This window comes from Pseudophryne corroboree, chromosome 1 (genome assembly GCF_028390025.1).
Source record: "Pseudophryne corroboree isolate aPseCor3 chromosome 1, aPseCor3.hap2, whole genome shotgun sequence".
Taxonomy (NCBI): domain Eukaryota; kingdom Metazoa; phylum Chordata; class Amphibia; order Anura; family Myobatrachidae; genus Pseudophryne; species Pseudophryne corroboree.
The window spans coordinates 1117072477-1117089946 of NC_086444.1; the positions used below are offsets into that span (position 1 = coordinate 1117072477).

The 17470-nt window shown below is 46.7% G+C and overlaps 1 protein-coding gene across 3 annotated transcripts in view; it reads right to left on the bottom strand.

Annotated features, from left to right (window-relative positions):
- Window positions 1–17470, bottom strand: part of LOC134927742 (uncharacterized) — a 104441-nt gene that overhangs the window by 19037 nt on the left and 67934 nt on the right. For all 3 annotated transcript variants that reach the window (XM_063922653.1, XM_063922662.1, XM_063922645.1), the window contains exon 3: window positions 15528–15770. In XM_063922653.1, coding sequence (XP_063778723.1) covers window positions 15528–15770 — 243 coding nt within the window. The remainder of the gene's footprint in view (window positions 1–15527; window positions 15771–17470) is intronic.

Consider the following 17470-nt stretch of genomic DNA (forward strand, 5'->3'; position numbering starts at 1 on the left):
TAACTTTGTGGGGTATCATCATACAACCCATTAAGAACCTAGCAATCTGGTGGACCATTATGCAATAGGTAGCATCTATCCTTGTGTATCTATGCCTATTTCCCTATAGATTGTAAGCTTGCGAGCAGGGCCTTCCTACCTCTATGTCTGTCTGTTTTTACCCAGTTTTGTTCTATTACTGTTGTTCTAATTGTAAAGCGCAACGGAATATGCTGCGCTATATAAGAAACTGTTAATAAATAATAATAATAAATAAATAACTTTATTGTTGTCCGTTATGTTATATGTAATTCTCCATTGTCAACCTCTCTATAGCTCCTGTTCAGCTCAGTAAAAAACACTGAGGTACTCTGGGATATGGAGGGGAGGAGAGTTCTAAATTTAAATATTCAGTGCCCTGTTCCTGCGGAAGCTGTCCATATCCCAAGAGTACTCCAGTGCCCCCTATGGATTCAAAGAAAAGGATTTACCTGGTAAGTACCAAAATCCTATTTTCCATCATTTACACTTTCAAAAGAACAGAAAACAAAAAATGGTGTCTGCAAAAGTTTGGGCACCCTGCAGAGTTAATACCTTGTACTGCCCCCTTTGGCAAGTATCACAGCTTGTAAACGCTTTTTGTAGCCAGCCAAGAGTCTTTCAATTCTTGTTTGAGGTATCTTCGCCCATTCTTCCTTACAAAAGTCTTCCAGTTCTTTGAGATTACTGGGCTGTCTGTGACGCACTGCTCTTTTAAGGCCTATCCATAGATTTTCAATTATGTTGAGGTCAGGAGATTGTGAATGCCATGGCAAAACCTTCAGTTTACGCCTCTTGATGTAATCCACCGTGGATTTTGAGGTGTGTTTAGGATCATTATCCATTTGTAGAAGCCAGCCTCTCTTTAACTTCAGCTTTTTCACAGATGGCATCAAGTTAGCGTCCAAAATTTGCTGGAATCTTATTGAATCCATTTTTCCTTCTACTCGTGAAATGTTCCCTGTGCCACTGGCTGCAATACAACCCCAAAGCATGATTGATCCACCCCCATGCTTAACAGTTGGACAGAGGTTCTTTTCATTAAAGTCTGTGCCCTTCCTTCTTCAAACGTACCTTTGCTCATTCCGGCCAAAAAGTTCTATTTTAACCTCATCGGTCCATGGAACTTTATTCCAAAATGCATCAGGCTTGTCTATATGTTCATTTGCAAACTTCAAACACTGATTTTTGTGGTGAGGACGTAGAAGAGGTTATCTTCTGATGACTCTTCCATGAAGACCATATTTGTACAAGTATCTCTTTATAGTGGAATAGTGTACCACAACTCCAGTGTCTGCCAGATCTTCCTGGAGGGATCGTGCAGTCAAATGTGGATTTTGACTTGCTTTTCTCACAATCCTGCGAGCTGTTCTGTCTGATATTTTTCTTGGTCTTCCAGATCTTGCTTTAACTTCCACTGTTCCTGATGACTGCCATTTCTTAATTACATTCCGAACAGAGGATATGGGCATCTGATAACGCTTTGCTATCTTCTTATAGCCTTCTCCTGCTTTGTGAGCGTCAACTATTCTCAGTTTCAGTGTTCTACACAACTGCTTAGAGGAACCCATGGTGCTGATTGTTGGAGCAAGGTCAGATGAGTCTGGGCTTTTAAAACCTTTGAGATTGACATCACCTGGTCTTTCCAGACAATGGCCCTCATTCCGAGTTGTCCGCTCTATAATTTTCTTTGCATCGCAGTGATTTTCCGCTAATTGCGCATGCGCAATGTTCGCACTGCGACTGCGCCAAGTAAATTTGCTAAGAAGTTTGGTATTTTACTCACGGCATTACGAGGTTTTTTCTTCGTTCTGGTGATCGGAGTGTGATTGACAGGAAGTGGGTGTTTCTGGGCGGAAACTGGCCGTTTTATGGGAGTGTGTGAAAAAACGCTGCCGTTTCTGGGAAAAACGCGGGAGTGTCTGGAGAAACGGGGGAGTGTCTGGGCGAACGCTGGGTGTGTATGTGACGTCAAACCAGGAACGAAACTGACTGAACTGATCGCAGTGGCAGAGTAAGTGTCGAGCTACTCAGAAACTGCTTAGAAATTTCTATTCGCAATTTTGAGAATCTTTTGTTCGCAATTTTGCTAAGCTAAGATTCACTCCCAGTTGGCGGCGGCTTAGCGTGTGCAATGCTGCTAAAAGCAGCTTGCGAGCGAACAACTCGGAATGAGGGCCAATGATTGAGAACAATCCTTGACACTGCCAGGTCTCAGCTGTCCAAAGGGGGCAGTACAAGGTATTAACTCTGCAGGGTGCCCAAACTTTTGCAGACACCATTTTTTGTTTTCTGTTCTTTTGATAGTGTAAATGATGGAAATAAAATCAAACTTTTTTTTGACATGTTATAAGAATGTCTAATCTGTAATTTGATGCCTTTTGGAGATTTTTTCCATCTTTCCTTGGCTTCTTTTGTACATTAAAATGAATTTTTGCCTGGGGTGCCCAAACTTTCGATCCCCACTGTAGTTATAACACTGTAAATCTAAATATATGTTTAGCTACATGTTGTCTGCTCACATAGATATTTTATGTGTAGTTTGTGTAGATGACATGTCAGCTTTGAAATAGTAACTACTAGGTCAGGGGTAGGAAACCCGTGGCACTGTGTAGATGCCGTGTAACTATAAATCCCGAAAAAAAGGAGGGGGTTGGTCTATGCACTCAGTGCCGTAACTACGTGTGTGCCAGGTGTGCCTGGCACACAGTGCAGTTGTACTGGGGGCGCAATGGCCAGCGGCTTGTAATGAGTCAATTTGACTCATTACAAGCCGCCTGTGCCGGAGGCGGAGAGGGAGCAGGGAGCCGCAGCAGCGCTATGTAACTGATAGCGGCGCCGCTGCAGCAGTCCCCTCTCCTTCCACATCTCACTGCGCCCAATAGGAATCCTCAGACTCGTCTCCCACCCAATCAGTGCTGCATCCCATCCAAATTGTTCCCCGCGCTCCCATTAGGCCCCGCCCCCTCACGGATAGGCAGATGCTGGGCACTGATTGAGTCCCGTGGATGTGGACGCGACTGTCGCTGCTGCCGCCGCCAGTCAGGCCGGGAGCAATGTTACAGTGAGCGACGTGTGGTACGCCAGCAACCCAGTGTGCTCTATGCTAGCCTCGGCCGTGACACCTCCCGCATGGGGGAGTTTCCACAGCTTCCCGGACCGGGGAGACGCAGGAGGGATCAGAGCGGACTGGGCACCCTCCTCCCCCGCCCACCAGCAGCAGCGCACACAGTCTCCACTCTCCACAGCGTGCGGAACTGCCAGGAGTGTCTCCGGTGAGTCACTTGTGACAGTCAATAGGCCCGCTCAGACCTGGCCCTTTAGCGGCTTTCCGCACCCTATAATCAGCGCTGTGTAATAAAAGGCTAATTACAGAGCACCGGTATCAGAGCGTAGCATGGGCCAGCATCACAGTCCTAATACTTTGGGTCAGGCGAGAGCAGGGAATGTGAACGAGCATCACCCTGCCTTTCAGATGGGCTTGTCAAGATCAGATGAGAATTATCATCTGGACACATTGTGTATCCAGTGTGGTCTCTCTCTTTTGTAGGGAACAAGGGCTCTCTATTATACACTGACTAAAGGAGCTCAGGCAACAAGGCATCACACAACACACCATGTACTGTACATGTCATTTACTATATCATCACAACTGTCTATCGTTTCAATGTACATCAATGTTACTCTATCCATTGATGAAACTTTCCAGTGCATCTTTAGCGATATCTATCTATCTATCTATCTATCTATCTATCGTTCGTGTAAAAAAGAGGGACGCTGTCTGCCGTAATGTGTAAAAAGGGGATGCTATCTGTCGTAATGTGTAAAAAGGGGACGCTATCTGTCGTAATATGTAAAAAAGGGGACGCTGTCTGCCGTACTGTGTAAAAAGGGGACGCTGTCTGCCGTACTGTGTAAAAAGGGGGACGCTGTCTGCCGTAATGTGTAAAAAGGGGGACGATGTCTACCGTAATGTGTAAAAAGGGGGACGCTGTCTGCCGTAATGTGTAAAAAGGGGACGCTGTCTGCCGTAATGTGTAAGAGGGAATCTGTCCACCGTAATGTGTAAGAGGGTCTCTACCTGGTGTAGTGGTGCTACTGTGTGGCGTAATTTGAATAATGGAGACTACTATAATATGTAATGTGAATTGGTATTATTTTGTTGCCACACCCCTTCCCCATGAAGCCACGCTCCTATGGCACGCACTGCCCCTTTTTAACATAGGGAGGGGGCGCCGATGCCCTATCTTGCACACAGCGCTAAAATGTCTAGTTACGGCACTGTATGCACTGGTATATCCACACTGAATTCATGTGGAAAGAAATATATGACCAGAATTTTTTAGATACAAGTATATAATCATCCTAAATGCTAGTAAATCATCCAAGGACGATATTAGAGTAATATTGTTATGTCTGGTGGTGCACCCCAAGAGTCATAATATGTCAGAGATAAAGAGGAAGGGAAAGAAGACTGTTTTGTTTGGGGGCACTCTTAAATTCATATAAAATGTAACCTATATTAAATCCTTTCATAAAAACCATAATTCATAATAAGTATACGTGAAAACACAATTCCTAAATATTGAAACCTATGGGATCATTCCCAGTGACAAAGATGAGTCCAAATGATGTTATAACATTTCTGAGTACAAGAACTGAGCTCCTCAGTGCGATACAGCAGAAAAAGATTTGTAATATATGCTGTAAAGATGTCTCTTAGCACCACAATACTACCTAGTAGTCAATAACAAATATCAAAGGTAGACAGAATATGTAGATCCAAAAAGGCAGCGATTAATCACAGGCTGGCAGGGGTTGGTGAAAGATACACAGAACAATCCGTGATTCCATGCCCCAGTTTAAACTGTCAATGTCAAAAGCATGAAATCATTGACAATAAGAACAAGTTGACATAGTGTGCAAAAAATTCATGATAGATATAGGTGTCAATTATTGTACACTCCCATAACTATCAACATCCGAAACATGGTCATAAACAGTTGAACATAAACTGTAACACAAAAACAGCAATTTCTTTAGATGTTGTATAATTAATTGTCTAGAAATAAAGAAATCGCTGCCAAAGGGATAGTAGTGGTGCAGAAAAGCACATGCATTTGAGTCAGAATAGGGATCTGCTTTGGACCATGTGCTCGTCAGCAGAGAATGGCCAATGAGAGTCTGTTAAAACCAATGCACGTGATTACAAAGTATCCCCTGCATCTGCTGAAAAGAAATAGGGCTGAAAGCTAGGATATATAGGAGTGCCCCTTCATGTAACAGTCCAATAAAGTGTCTCCAAGTACACCATTTTTGCAATCATATGAGCATTCACTGCCATTTGGCACATGCCCATTAAGTGCAATTAATGTTTAGGAACAGAGACCATTTCCTTTTCACCTTCTATCTACAGAGGTCAGAAATGCTGCAGAATATTAAAAATATTTATACATAAAGGGGCAAAAGCAGCTGCTACATTGTGTGTATATACACTTGTTTACACGCTAATATATTATCATTAAATTATCACCCTAAACAAGGGACATAAAAAATATTTTGTCTTATACTAGAGTCCTACAGAGTATTACGCTCCTAACTATCCTAGCTTTCTTTACTCTCATCAGCCCTATTTCTTGGGGCAGACAGCAGATGCAGGGGATACCTTGTAATCACGTGCATCGGTTTTAACGGACTCTCATTTCGCTTGGACGCACAGAAAACAATACTAATATTTCCTAGGGAGGGGGACTACCCCTCCCCAGTACCTGGGCCCAGATTGGCTATAGGCCCCCCTGTACACCTGTATAACAACTGCTGTCCTTTAACAATTCACCGGTGCAGTTGTTTTGCTAATGCTCGTACCATTGCGGCGAGGACCAACAATCATTCCACGTTCAGAGTCTGTCACATCAGCATAATTTACCCATTATTTCATGAGTGATACACGTCATTAGTCTCTGCATATCTTTGCCTGCAGCATGCAACACTGTAACAGGACTATAGTGCACCCTGTTTCGGCCATGCCACTTGAGTGCATGGCATCATGCAGAGGGGGCAGGTCCTCCAGCGATGGGACTTCTAGCACTGCCACAATCATCCTCAGGAAGCTCAGGGGGGCTGTAAGAGCTGCAATGTGCACATCTGGAGCATCCAGAGGGTGCTCCGGTGCCCCTGCACTAGCAATTCTGGCTGCTAGCCACATGTCACTGCGCTCTGTACACTTGCCCACCCCTAGTAACTGCCCTGACAACATGGGTCTTTCTTGCATTGTCACTAGTCTTCAGGCTGGTGGAGCAACTTATAGAGGTGCAGTTCATTGCTTTTGGGCTAATATTCCCCACAAAACCTACTGACAGTTTGCAGAATCCATGCCTAGAAGAATTTAAGCTGAATTAAGAACAAAAGGTCCAACAAAGTGGTACCCTAGTGATCGTAATTAGTGGTGGCACCAGAGATGGGGCTGCAGCCCAGTCCAAAATTCAACTAGGGGAGTCACACCAACTGCCAGTGAGTCCCGGCCTTTGTTGTTTGGCAGTGTTTGGGGTGGCAGTTGCTGTGGCTCCCCTATTAAAATTTTGGACTGTGCTGCAGCCCCACCTCTGAAGCCGCCACTGGTCATAATAATTTGGCCACTCTGGTCCTGATTCTGATTTGGAAGTAAAGGGGAAAAGGCAAATAACTGTGCACCTGAAAACCATGCTGCACCGCAAGTGGGGCAGATGTAACATGTGCAGAGAGATTTAGGTAAAGTTGGGGTCTAAATTGCTGTATAAAAATCAAGCTGTCTTATGGGCTACATGCAAAAGCAACCAGTATTCATCATGCACAGAAAAATAAGAATTTACTTACCGATAATTCTATTTCTCGTAGTCCGTAGTGGATGCTGGGGACTCCGTCAGGACCATGGGGAATAGCGGCTCCGCAGGAGACAGGGCACAAAAGTAAAAGCTTTAGGATCAGGTGGTGTGCACTGGCTCCTCCCCCTATGACCCTCCTCCAAGCCTCAGTTAGGACACTGTGCCCGGACGAGCGTACACAATAAGGAAGGATTTTGAATCCCGGGTAAGACTCATACCAGCCACACCAATCACACTGTACAACCTGTGATCTGAACCCAGTTAACAGCATGATAACAGCGGAGCCTCTGAAAAGATGGCTCACAACAATAATAACCCAATTTTTGTAACAATAACTATGTACAAGTATTGCAGACAATCCGCACTTGGGATGGGCGCCCAGCATCCACTACGGACTACGAGAAATAGAATTATCGGTAAGTAAATTCTTATTTTCTCTGACGTCCTAAGTGGATGCTGGGGACTCCGTCAGGACCATGGGGATTATACCAAAGCTCCCAAACGGGCGGGAGAGTGCGGGTGACTCTGCAGCACCGAATGAGAGAACTCCAGGTCCTCCTCAGCCAGGGTATCAAATTTGTAGAATTTTTCAAACGTGTTTGCCCCTGACCAAGTAGCAGCTCGGCAAAGTTGTAAAGCCGAGACCCCTCGGGCAGCCGCCCAAGATGAGCCCACCTTCCTTGTGGAATGGGCATTTACATATTTTGGCTGTGGCAGGCCTGCCACAGAATGTGCAAGCTGAATTGTACTACACATCCAACTAGCAATCGTCTGCTTAGAAGCAAGAGCACCCAGTTTGTTGGGTGCATACAGGATAACAGCAAGTCAGTTTTCCTGACTCCAGCCGTCCTGGAAACCTATATTTTCAGGGCCCTGACAACATCTAGCAACTTGGAGTCCTCCAAGTCCCTAGTAGCCGCAGGTACCACAATAAGCTGGTTCAGGTGAAATGCTGACACCACCTTAGGGAGAAACTGGGGACGAGTCCGCAGCTCTGCCCTGTCCGAATGGACAATCAGATATGGGCTTTTGTGAGACAAAGCCGCCAATTCTGACACTCGCCTGGCCGAGGCCAGGGCCAACAGCATGGTCACTTTCCATGTGAGATATTTCAAATCCACAGATTTGAGCGGTTTAAACCAATGTGATTTGAGGAATCCCAGAACTACGTTGAGATCCCACAGTGCCACTGGAGGCACAAAAGGGGGTTGTATATGCAGTACTCCCTTGACAAACTTCTGGACTTCAGGAACTGAAGCCAATTCTTTCTGGAAGAAAATCGACAGGGCCGAAATTTGAACCTTAATGGACCCCAATTTGAGGCCCATAGACACTCCTGTTTGTAGGAAATGCAGGAATCGACCGAGTTGAAATTCCTCCGTGGGGGCCTTCCTGGCCTCACACCATGCAACATATTTTCGCCAAATGCGGTGATAATGTTGTGCGGTCACCTCCTTCCTGGCTCTGACCAGGGTAGGGATGACCTCTTCCGGAATGCCTTTTTCCCTTAGGATCCGGCGTTCAACCGCCATGCCGTCAAACGCAGCCGCGGTAAGTCTTGGAACAGACATGATCCTTGCTGAAGCAAGTCCCTTCTTAGTATCTCTTGAAGTTCCGGGTACCAAGTCCTTCTTGGCCAATCCGGAGCCACGAGTATAGTTCTTACTCCTCTCCGTCTTATAATTCTCAGTACCTTGGGTATGAGAGGCAGAGGAGGGAACACATACACCGACTGGTACGCCCACGGTGTTACCAGAGCGTCCCAGCTATTGCCTGAGGGTCTCTTGACCTGGCGCAATACCTGTCCAGTTTTTTGTTCAGACGGGACGCCATCATGTCCACCTTTGGTCTTTCCCAACGGTTCACAATCATGTGGAAGACTTCCAGATGAAGTCCCCACTCTCCCGGGTGGAGGTCGTTCCTGCTGAGGAAGTCTGCTTCCCAGTTGTCCACTCCCGGAATGAACACCGCTGACAGTGTTATCACATGATTTTTCGCCCAGCGAAGAATCCTTGCTGCCATTGCCCTCCTGCTTCTTGTGCCGCCCTGTCTGTTTACGTGGGCGACTGCCGTGATGTTGTCCGACTGGATCAGCACCGGTTGACTTTGAAGCAGAGGTCTTCCTAGGCTCAGAGCATTGTAAATTGCCCTTAGCTCCAGTATATTTATGTGGAGAGAAGTCTCCAGACTTGACCACACTCCTTGGAAATTTCTTCCCTGTGTGACTGCTCCCCAGCCTCTCAGGCTGGCATCCGTGGTCACCAGAACCCAGTCCTGAATGCCGAATGTGCTGCCCTCTAGTAGATGAGCACTCTGCAGCCACCACAGAAGAGACACCCTTGTCCTTGGAGACAGGATTATCCGCTGATGCATCTGAAGATGCGATCCGGACCTTTCGTCCAGCAGATCCCACTGAAAAATTCTTGCGTGAAATCTGCCGAATGGAATCGCTTCGTAAGAAGCCACCATTTTTCCCAGGACTCTTGTGCATTGATGCACTGACACTTGGCCTGGTTTTAGGAGGTTTCTGACTAGCTCGGATAACTCCCTGGCTTTCTCCTCCGGGAGAAACACCTTTTTCTGGACTGTGTCCAGAATCATCCCTAGGAACAGCAGACGTGTCGTCGGAAACAGCTGCGATTTTGGAATATTTAGAATCCACCCGTGCTGTCGTAGAACTACTTGAGATAGTGCTACTCCGACCTCCAACTGTTCTCTGGACCTTGCCCTTATCAGGAGATCGTCCAAGTAAGGGATAATTAAGACGCCTTTTCTTTGAAGAAGAATCATCATTTCGGCCATTACCTTGGTAAAGACCCGGGGTGCCGTGGACAATCCAAACGGCAGCGTCTGAAACTGATAGTGACAGTTCTGTACCACGAACCTGAGGTACCCTTGGTGAGAAGGGCAAATTGGGACATGGAGGTAAGCATCCCTGATGTCCAGGGACACCATATAGTCCCCTTCTTCCTGGTTCGCTATCACTGCTCTGAGTGACTCCATCTTGATTTGAACCTTTGTATGTAAGTGTTCAAAGATTTCAGATTTAGAATAGGTCTCACCGAGCCGTCTGGCTTCAGTACCACAATATAGTGTGGAATAATACCCCTTTCCTTGTTGTAGGAGGGGTACTTTGATTATCACCTGCTGGGAATACAGCTTGTGAATTGTTTCCAATACTGCCTCCCTGTCGGAGGGAGACGTTGGTAAAGCAGACTTCAGGAACCTGCGAGGGGGAGACGTCTCGAATTTCCAATCTGTACCCCTGGGATACTACTTGTAGGATCCAGGGGTCCACTTGCGAGTGAGCCCACTGCGCGCTGAAACTCTTGAGACGACCCCCCACCGCACCTGAGTCTGCTTGTACGGCCCCAGCGTCATGCTGAGGACTTGGCAGAAGCGGTGGAGGGCTTCTGTTCCTGGGAAGGGGCTGCCTGCTGCAGTCTTCTTCCCTTTCCTCTACCCCTGGGCAGATATGACTGGCCTTTTGCCCGCTTGCCCTTATGGGGACGAAAGGACTGAGGCTGAAAAGACGGTGTCTTTTTCTGCTGAGATGTGACTTGGGGTAAAAAAGGTGGATTTTCCAGCTGTTGCCGTGGCCACCAGGTCCGATGGACCGACCCCAAATAACTCCTCCCCTTTATACGGCAATACTTCCATGTGCCGTTTGGAATCTGCATCACCTGACCACTGTCGTGTCCATAAACATCTTCTGGCAGATATGGACATCGCACTTACTCTTGATGCCAGAGTGCAAATATCCCTCTGTGCATCTCGCATATATAGAAATGCGTCCTTTAAATGCTCTATAGTCAATAAAATACTGTCCCTGTCAAGGGTATCAATATTTTCAGTCAGGGAATCCGACCAAGCCACCCCAGCGCTGCACATCCAGGCTGAGGCGATCGCTGGTCGCAGTATAACACCAGTATGTGTGTATATACTTTTTAGGATATTTTCCAGCCTCCTATCAGCTGGCTCCTTGAGGGCGGCCGTATCTGGAGACGGTAACGCCACTTGTTTTGATAAGCGTGTGAGCGCCTTATCCACCCTAAGGGGTGTTTCCCAACGCGCCCTAACTTCTGGCGGGAAAGGGTATAACGCCAATAATTTTCTATCGGGGGAAACCCACGCATCATCACACACTTCATTTAATTTATCTGATTCAGGAAAAACTACAGGTAGTTTTTTCACACCCCACATAATACCCTTTTTTGTGGTACTTGTAGTATCAGAAATATGTAACACCTCCTTCATTGCCCTTAACATGTAACGTGTGGCCCTAATGGAAAATACGTTTGTTTCTTCACCGTCGACACTGGAGTCAGTGTCCGTGTCTGTGTCTGTGTCGACCGACTGAGGTAAATGGGCGTTTTAAAGCCCCTGACGGTGTTTGAGACGCCTGGACAGGTACTAATTGGTTTGCCGGCCGTCTCATGTCGTCAACCGACCTTGCAGCGTGTTGACATTATCACGTAATTCCCTAAATAAGCCATCCATTCCGGTGTCGACTCCCTAGAGAGTGACATCACCATTACAGGCAATTGCTCCGCCTCCTCACCAACATCGTCCTCATACATGTCGACACACACGTACCGACACACAGCACACACACAGGGAATGCTCTGATAGAGGACAGGACCCCACTAGCCCTTTGGGGAGACAGAGGGAGAGTTTGCCAGCACACACCAAAACGCTATAATTATACAGGGACAACCTTATATAAGTGTTTTCCCTTATAGGGGTATATGCAATTGTGGTCGAATTCCCGAAATTGTCGAATTTCGGGTCATTTTCGACCCAAAAAAAAAATCGCCTATGCAATTCAGTGCTTTCCGACCAAAAAACGGACTTTCAAAATTCGACTTTTTGAAATTCGAATTTTTGCAAATTCGACTTTTCTGCAATGATATAAGTGCTGCAATTCGACCAAAGCATATTCAATTCAAGTTTGGAAATTCGACAGCAGTGCTTTTAGACAGCAAATTCGTCATTTTCAATCCGCCACACTTTGGAGGGTGAAAACAAATAAAAAAAATTTAAACATGTTTTTTTTTGTGTTTTTTTTGGGGGGAATAGCAGATCTATTTATATTAGAAGGGATTAGGTACTTTTTTTTTTTTTTTTGGAGGCACAAATATTATTTATATATTTTTTAAAATATTATTATTTTTTTATTTTTTTTTTATGCTGGAACGGTGAAATCATAAAAAAAAATGGCGTGGGGTCCCCCCTCCAAAGCATAACCAGCCTCGGGCTCTTCGAGCTGGTCCTGGTTCTAAAAATGCGGGGGAAAAATTGACAGGGGTTCCCCCGTATTTTTAAAACCAGCACCGGGCTCTGCGCCTGGTGCTGGTGCCAAAAATACGGGGGACAGAAAGAGTAGGGGTCCCCCGTATTTTTAACACCAGCATCGGGCTCCACTAGCTGGACAGATAATGCCACAGCCGGGGGTCACTTTTATGCCGTGCCCTGCGGCCGTGGCATCAAATATCCAACTAGTCACCCCTGGCCGGGGTACCCTGGGGGAGTGGGGACCCCTTCAATCAAGGGGCCCCCCCCCCCAGCCACCCAAGGGCCAGGGGTGAAGCCCGAGGCTGTCCCCCCCCATCCAATGGGCTGCGGATGGGGGGGCTGATAGCCTTTTGTGATAATAAAAAGATATTGTTTTTTCCAGTAGTACTACAAGTCCCAGCAAGCCTCCCCCGCAAGCTGGTACTTGGAGAACCACAAGTACCAGCATACGGGAGAAAAACGGGCCCGCTGGTGCCTGTAGTACTACTGGGAAAAAAATACCCAAATAAAAACAGGACACACACACCGTCGACAGTAAAACTTTATTACACACTACCGACACACACATACTTACCTATGTTCACACGCCGACATCGGTCCTCTTCTCCATGTAGAATCCACGGATACCTGAAAAAAAAGATCAATATACTCACCTCAGCCATGGTCCAGAGATAAATCCACGTACTTGTTAAAAATAAAAAAACGCAAATACCCGCTCCATAACGGACTGAAAGGGGTCCCATGCTGACACATGGGACACCTTTCCACGAATGAGACCTGTCAGTGACAGCTGTCACAGAAAGGTCTCTAAGCCAATCAGGAAGCGCAACTTCGTTGCGCTCACCTGATTGGCTGAGCGCTGTCTGTACTGTGACAGCGCATCGCACAGCTCCCTCCATTATATTCAATGGTGGGAACTTAGCGGCTAGCGGTGAGGTCACCCGCCGGTCAGCGGCTGACCGGCGGGTGACCCCACCGCTACCCGCAAAGTTCCCACCATTGAAAGTAATGGAGCGGCTTTGCGATGCGCTGTCACAGTACAGACAGCGCACAGCCAATCAGGTGAGCGCCACGGAAGTAGCGCTTCCTGATTGGCTGAAGGGACGTCAGTGACAGGAGTCACGTGATGTCCCGGCATTCGGGAGAAAGGCGTCTGATGTGAAAGCATTGGACCCCTTTCTAGTCCGGTATGGAGCGGGTTTTTGCGTTTTTTTTTTTTAAAACAAGTACGTGGATTTTACTCTCTGGACGTGGATTTATCTCTGGACGCTGGAAGGTGAGTATAATTTTTTCACAGGTACCCTCGGATCGTCGGAGACCGTGGCAGTCGGCGTGTCAACATAGGTAAGTATGTGTGTGTCGGTAGTGTGTAATAAAGTTTTACTATCAAGGTGTGTGTGTCCTGTTTTTATTTGGGTATTTTTTTCCCAGTAGTACTACAGGTACCAGCGGACCCGTTTTTCTCCCGCATGCTGGTACTTGTGGTTCTCCAAGTACCAGCTTGCGGGGGAGGCTTGCTGGGACTTGTAGTACTGCTGGAAAAAACAATATCTTTTTATTATCACAAAAGGCTATCAGCCCCCCCATCCGCAGCCCATTGGATGGGGGGGGACAGCCTCGGGCTTCACCCCTGGCCCTTGGGTGGCTGGGGGGGACGGACCCCTTGATTGAAGGGGTCCCCACTCCCCCAGGGTACCCCGGCCAGGGGTGACTAGTTGGATATTTAATGCCACGGCCGCAGGGCACGGCATAAAAGTGACCCCCGGCTGTGGCATTATCTGTCCAGCTAGTGGAGCCCGATGCTGGTGTTAAAAATACGGGGGACCCCTACTCTTTTTGTCCCCCGTATTTTTGGCACCAGCACCAGGCGCAGAGCCCGGTGCTGGTTTTAAAAATACGGGGGATCCCTGGCCAATTTTTCCCCTGCATTTTTAGAACCAGGACCAGCTCGATGAGCCCGAGGCTGGTTATGCTTTGGAGGGGGGACCCCACGCCATTTTTTTCTTCGGGTTTTTCACGTTTTTTTACCGTTTTTTAAAATCGCGGCAAAATCCGCCAAATCGGCCGATTTTCGCCCGCGACTCTGGCGAATCCGTTTTTCATTGAATATGGTGAACTCCGGAAGCCACCTTCCGGGATTCACCTGTCGAATTGAGTCGAATTAAAAAACGGCGAAAATTGCCGCGAATTCGACCGCAATTGCATATACCCCATAGCATCTTAATATAAAATAATATCGCCAAATAAGTTGCCCCCCCTCTCTGTTTTAACCCTGTTTCTGTAGTGCAGTGCAGGGGAGAGCCTGGGAGCCTTCCTAGCAGCGGAGCTGTGTAGGAAAATGGCGCTGTGTGCTGAGGAGAATAGGCCCCGCCCCCTTTTCGGCGGGCTTCTTCTCCCGTTTTTCTGACAACCTGGCAGGGGTTAAATACATCCATATAGCCCCAGAGGCTATATGTGATGTATTTTTAGCCAGCATAGGTACTTTCATTGCTGCCCAGGGCGCCCCCCCCAGCGCCCTGCACCCTCAGTGACCGTTGGTGTGAAGTGTGCTGAGAGCAATGGCGCACAGCTGCCGTGCTGTGCGCTACCTTAAGAAGACTGGGAAGTCTTCAGCCGCCGATTTCTGGACCTCTTCTCTCTTCAGCATCTGCAAGGGGGTCGGCGGCGCGGCTCAGGTGACCCATCCAGGCTGTACCTGTGATCGTCCCTCTGGAGCTAGTGTCCAGTAGCCTAAGAAGCCAATCCATCCTGCACGCAGGTGAGTTCACTTCTTCTCCCCTAAGTCCCTCGTTGCAGTGAGCCTGTTGCCAGCAGGACTCACTGAAAATAAAAAACCTAACAAAACTTTTACTCTAAGCAGCTCTTTAGGAGAGCCACCTTGATTGCACCCTTCTCGGCCGGGCACAAAAACCTAACTGAGGCTTGGAGGAGGGTCATAGGGGGAGGAGCCAGTGCACACCACCTGATCCTAAAGCTTTTACTTTTGTGCCCTGTCTCCTGCGGAGCCGCTATTCCCCATGGTCCTGACGGAGTCCCCAGCATCCACTTAGGACGTCAGAGAAAAAAATCTAAATATCATTGCTCCCTTTGTATTACAACATGGTTTGTTCCAGACACAAAGTTACATGTTGTTGTTGTTGTTGTTTTTCTTTTTCTTTTTTCTTATTTTCTTCCAAATCAGTATCAGTGTAGAGCATTATGGGTCAGGTAAACCACGCCCACTGCGCTATAAATACAATACCTAATGCTGGCCCAGATAAGTTCATTTGTATCTTTTTAGCTCTTTAAATCTTTATCAATTATTAAAACATCTTGCTATTTATTTTTACATTTGTGAGAATAGGTGCTACTTACATAGTGTATTACTTTCAAACTGTAATGAAACAGTAATGAAGTCATGATATAACCCCATCTCTTGTACGTTCCCATGATGCATTGTGCTATTAAGTTTTGTATAATTTCTAATACGGATCTCCAGTGAGAAAGGAGCGGTTGGGTATATGTCTTCATCCGAATTCACCAGTGTAACGTGAGACTCCACTTCTGAGTAAACAAAATGTTTTTCTTGAATTTTCAACAACACATTTGTTGAATTTCCTGTGTGAAAAAATACATGGAAAGTTATATTTCTATTTAACAACAACTTTATGGATAATAGTAATATCTATATTGTTGTCTAGTATGGCTCAGTAAATCTATAAGACATCAACATTAGGGGAGATTTATAAAAACTTGGAGGGAGATAAAGTAGAAGCTTCTAACTGCCATGTTACAGCCTGTATTTGAAACATCACAGGAGCTGATTGGTTGGTACTTCTCTCTCCACTATATCTCCAAACTTTGATACATCTCCCCCTTAGAGTTAGTAAATGTGTATTTTAGCCTTGGAATCTACAACATCATTTTAGATTGGTTAAAAATAAAAAATAAAATGAAAATCGACCTTTAGTAAAGATACCCTTCATAGCCATGTTTATAAATCCAATGGAATGCTCTGATTTTACTTACTATAATTTTCAATCTGTTAAGAATCATTTAAGTAATTGATTTAAATCGAGGGCCTTTTTCTGGTCGCAGTGCAAACGCGTCCTGTTCTGCTCCTGCAAACGCAGTATATGTGGTCAGGTCACATTAACAGTCGCCCCTGTATTGTCCCGTCGCCGCCCACCCTGCGAAAACGCCTCTGCCTGTCAATCAGGCAGGGGTGTTTTCGCTGGGCGGGCAGCGACGGGACAATGCAGGGGCGGCGCAGGGAAAACGGGGGCAGGTTGGCAGCGTTTCGGGGCATCTGCGTGATATCACATGCAGCCGCTTGGAAAAAAGAAGGCGGCGGGACTCCTGCCATCGCAGCCAGGCGGCGTTGGCAGGAGGCCTCCCTAGTTTCTGCGACTGCGCACTAATTGCGGCGTGATCGCAATTAGAGTGTGGTCGCAGTTGGAGGGCGGCGGGTAGCATGCTGGGCGGCCTTGCCCTGCAGAATCTGCTACTCTTACTGAATGAGGTCCCTAGTTTGTTTGTATCAGTTCCCCAGCTGAACTGAGCAGTCTGGAAAAAAACAGAATGTTAATAACTTAATTTATGGGGTGAAATCCAATACATAGGGTTAAACCATACAGCTGATTTCCAACAAAGACATTTTTATTAAATTTTCACATTGTTCGGTTCAGAGGAAAAAGTAACCAATCAGAGTCTAGCTACTATTTTTTAGAATCTAATAAATGATAGCTAAAATCCAGTTGGTTGCTATGGGCAACACCATGACAAAACTCCTTTTTGGCCTCTTAGCTCTAGCACAGATTGGCCATATGACATGTGACCAGAGGTGTAGCGTGTAGCCATGGCACCCGGAGCATGCTCATGTAATGGCACCCACCTCCCCCCCATATATACTCAAACACATACCCATATACACATTGCGGCAGGTAGCACCATATACACATTGCGGCAGGTAGACCCATATACACATTGCGCCAGGTAGCCCCATATACACATTGCGGCAGGTAGACCCATATACACATTGCGCCAGGTAGACCCATATACACATTGCGCCAGGTAGACCCATATACACATTGCGGCACGTAGACCCATATACACATTGGGGGTCATTCCGAGTTGTTCGCTCGCAAGCTGCTTTTAGCAGCTTTGCACACGCTAAGCCGCCGCCTACTGGGAGTGAATCTTAGCTTATCAAAATTGCGAACGAAAGATTAGCAGAATTGCGAATAGACACTTCTTAGCAGTTTCTGAGTAGCTCCAGACTTACTCGGCATCTGCGATCAGTTCAGTCAGTGTCGTTC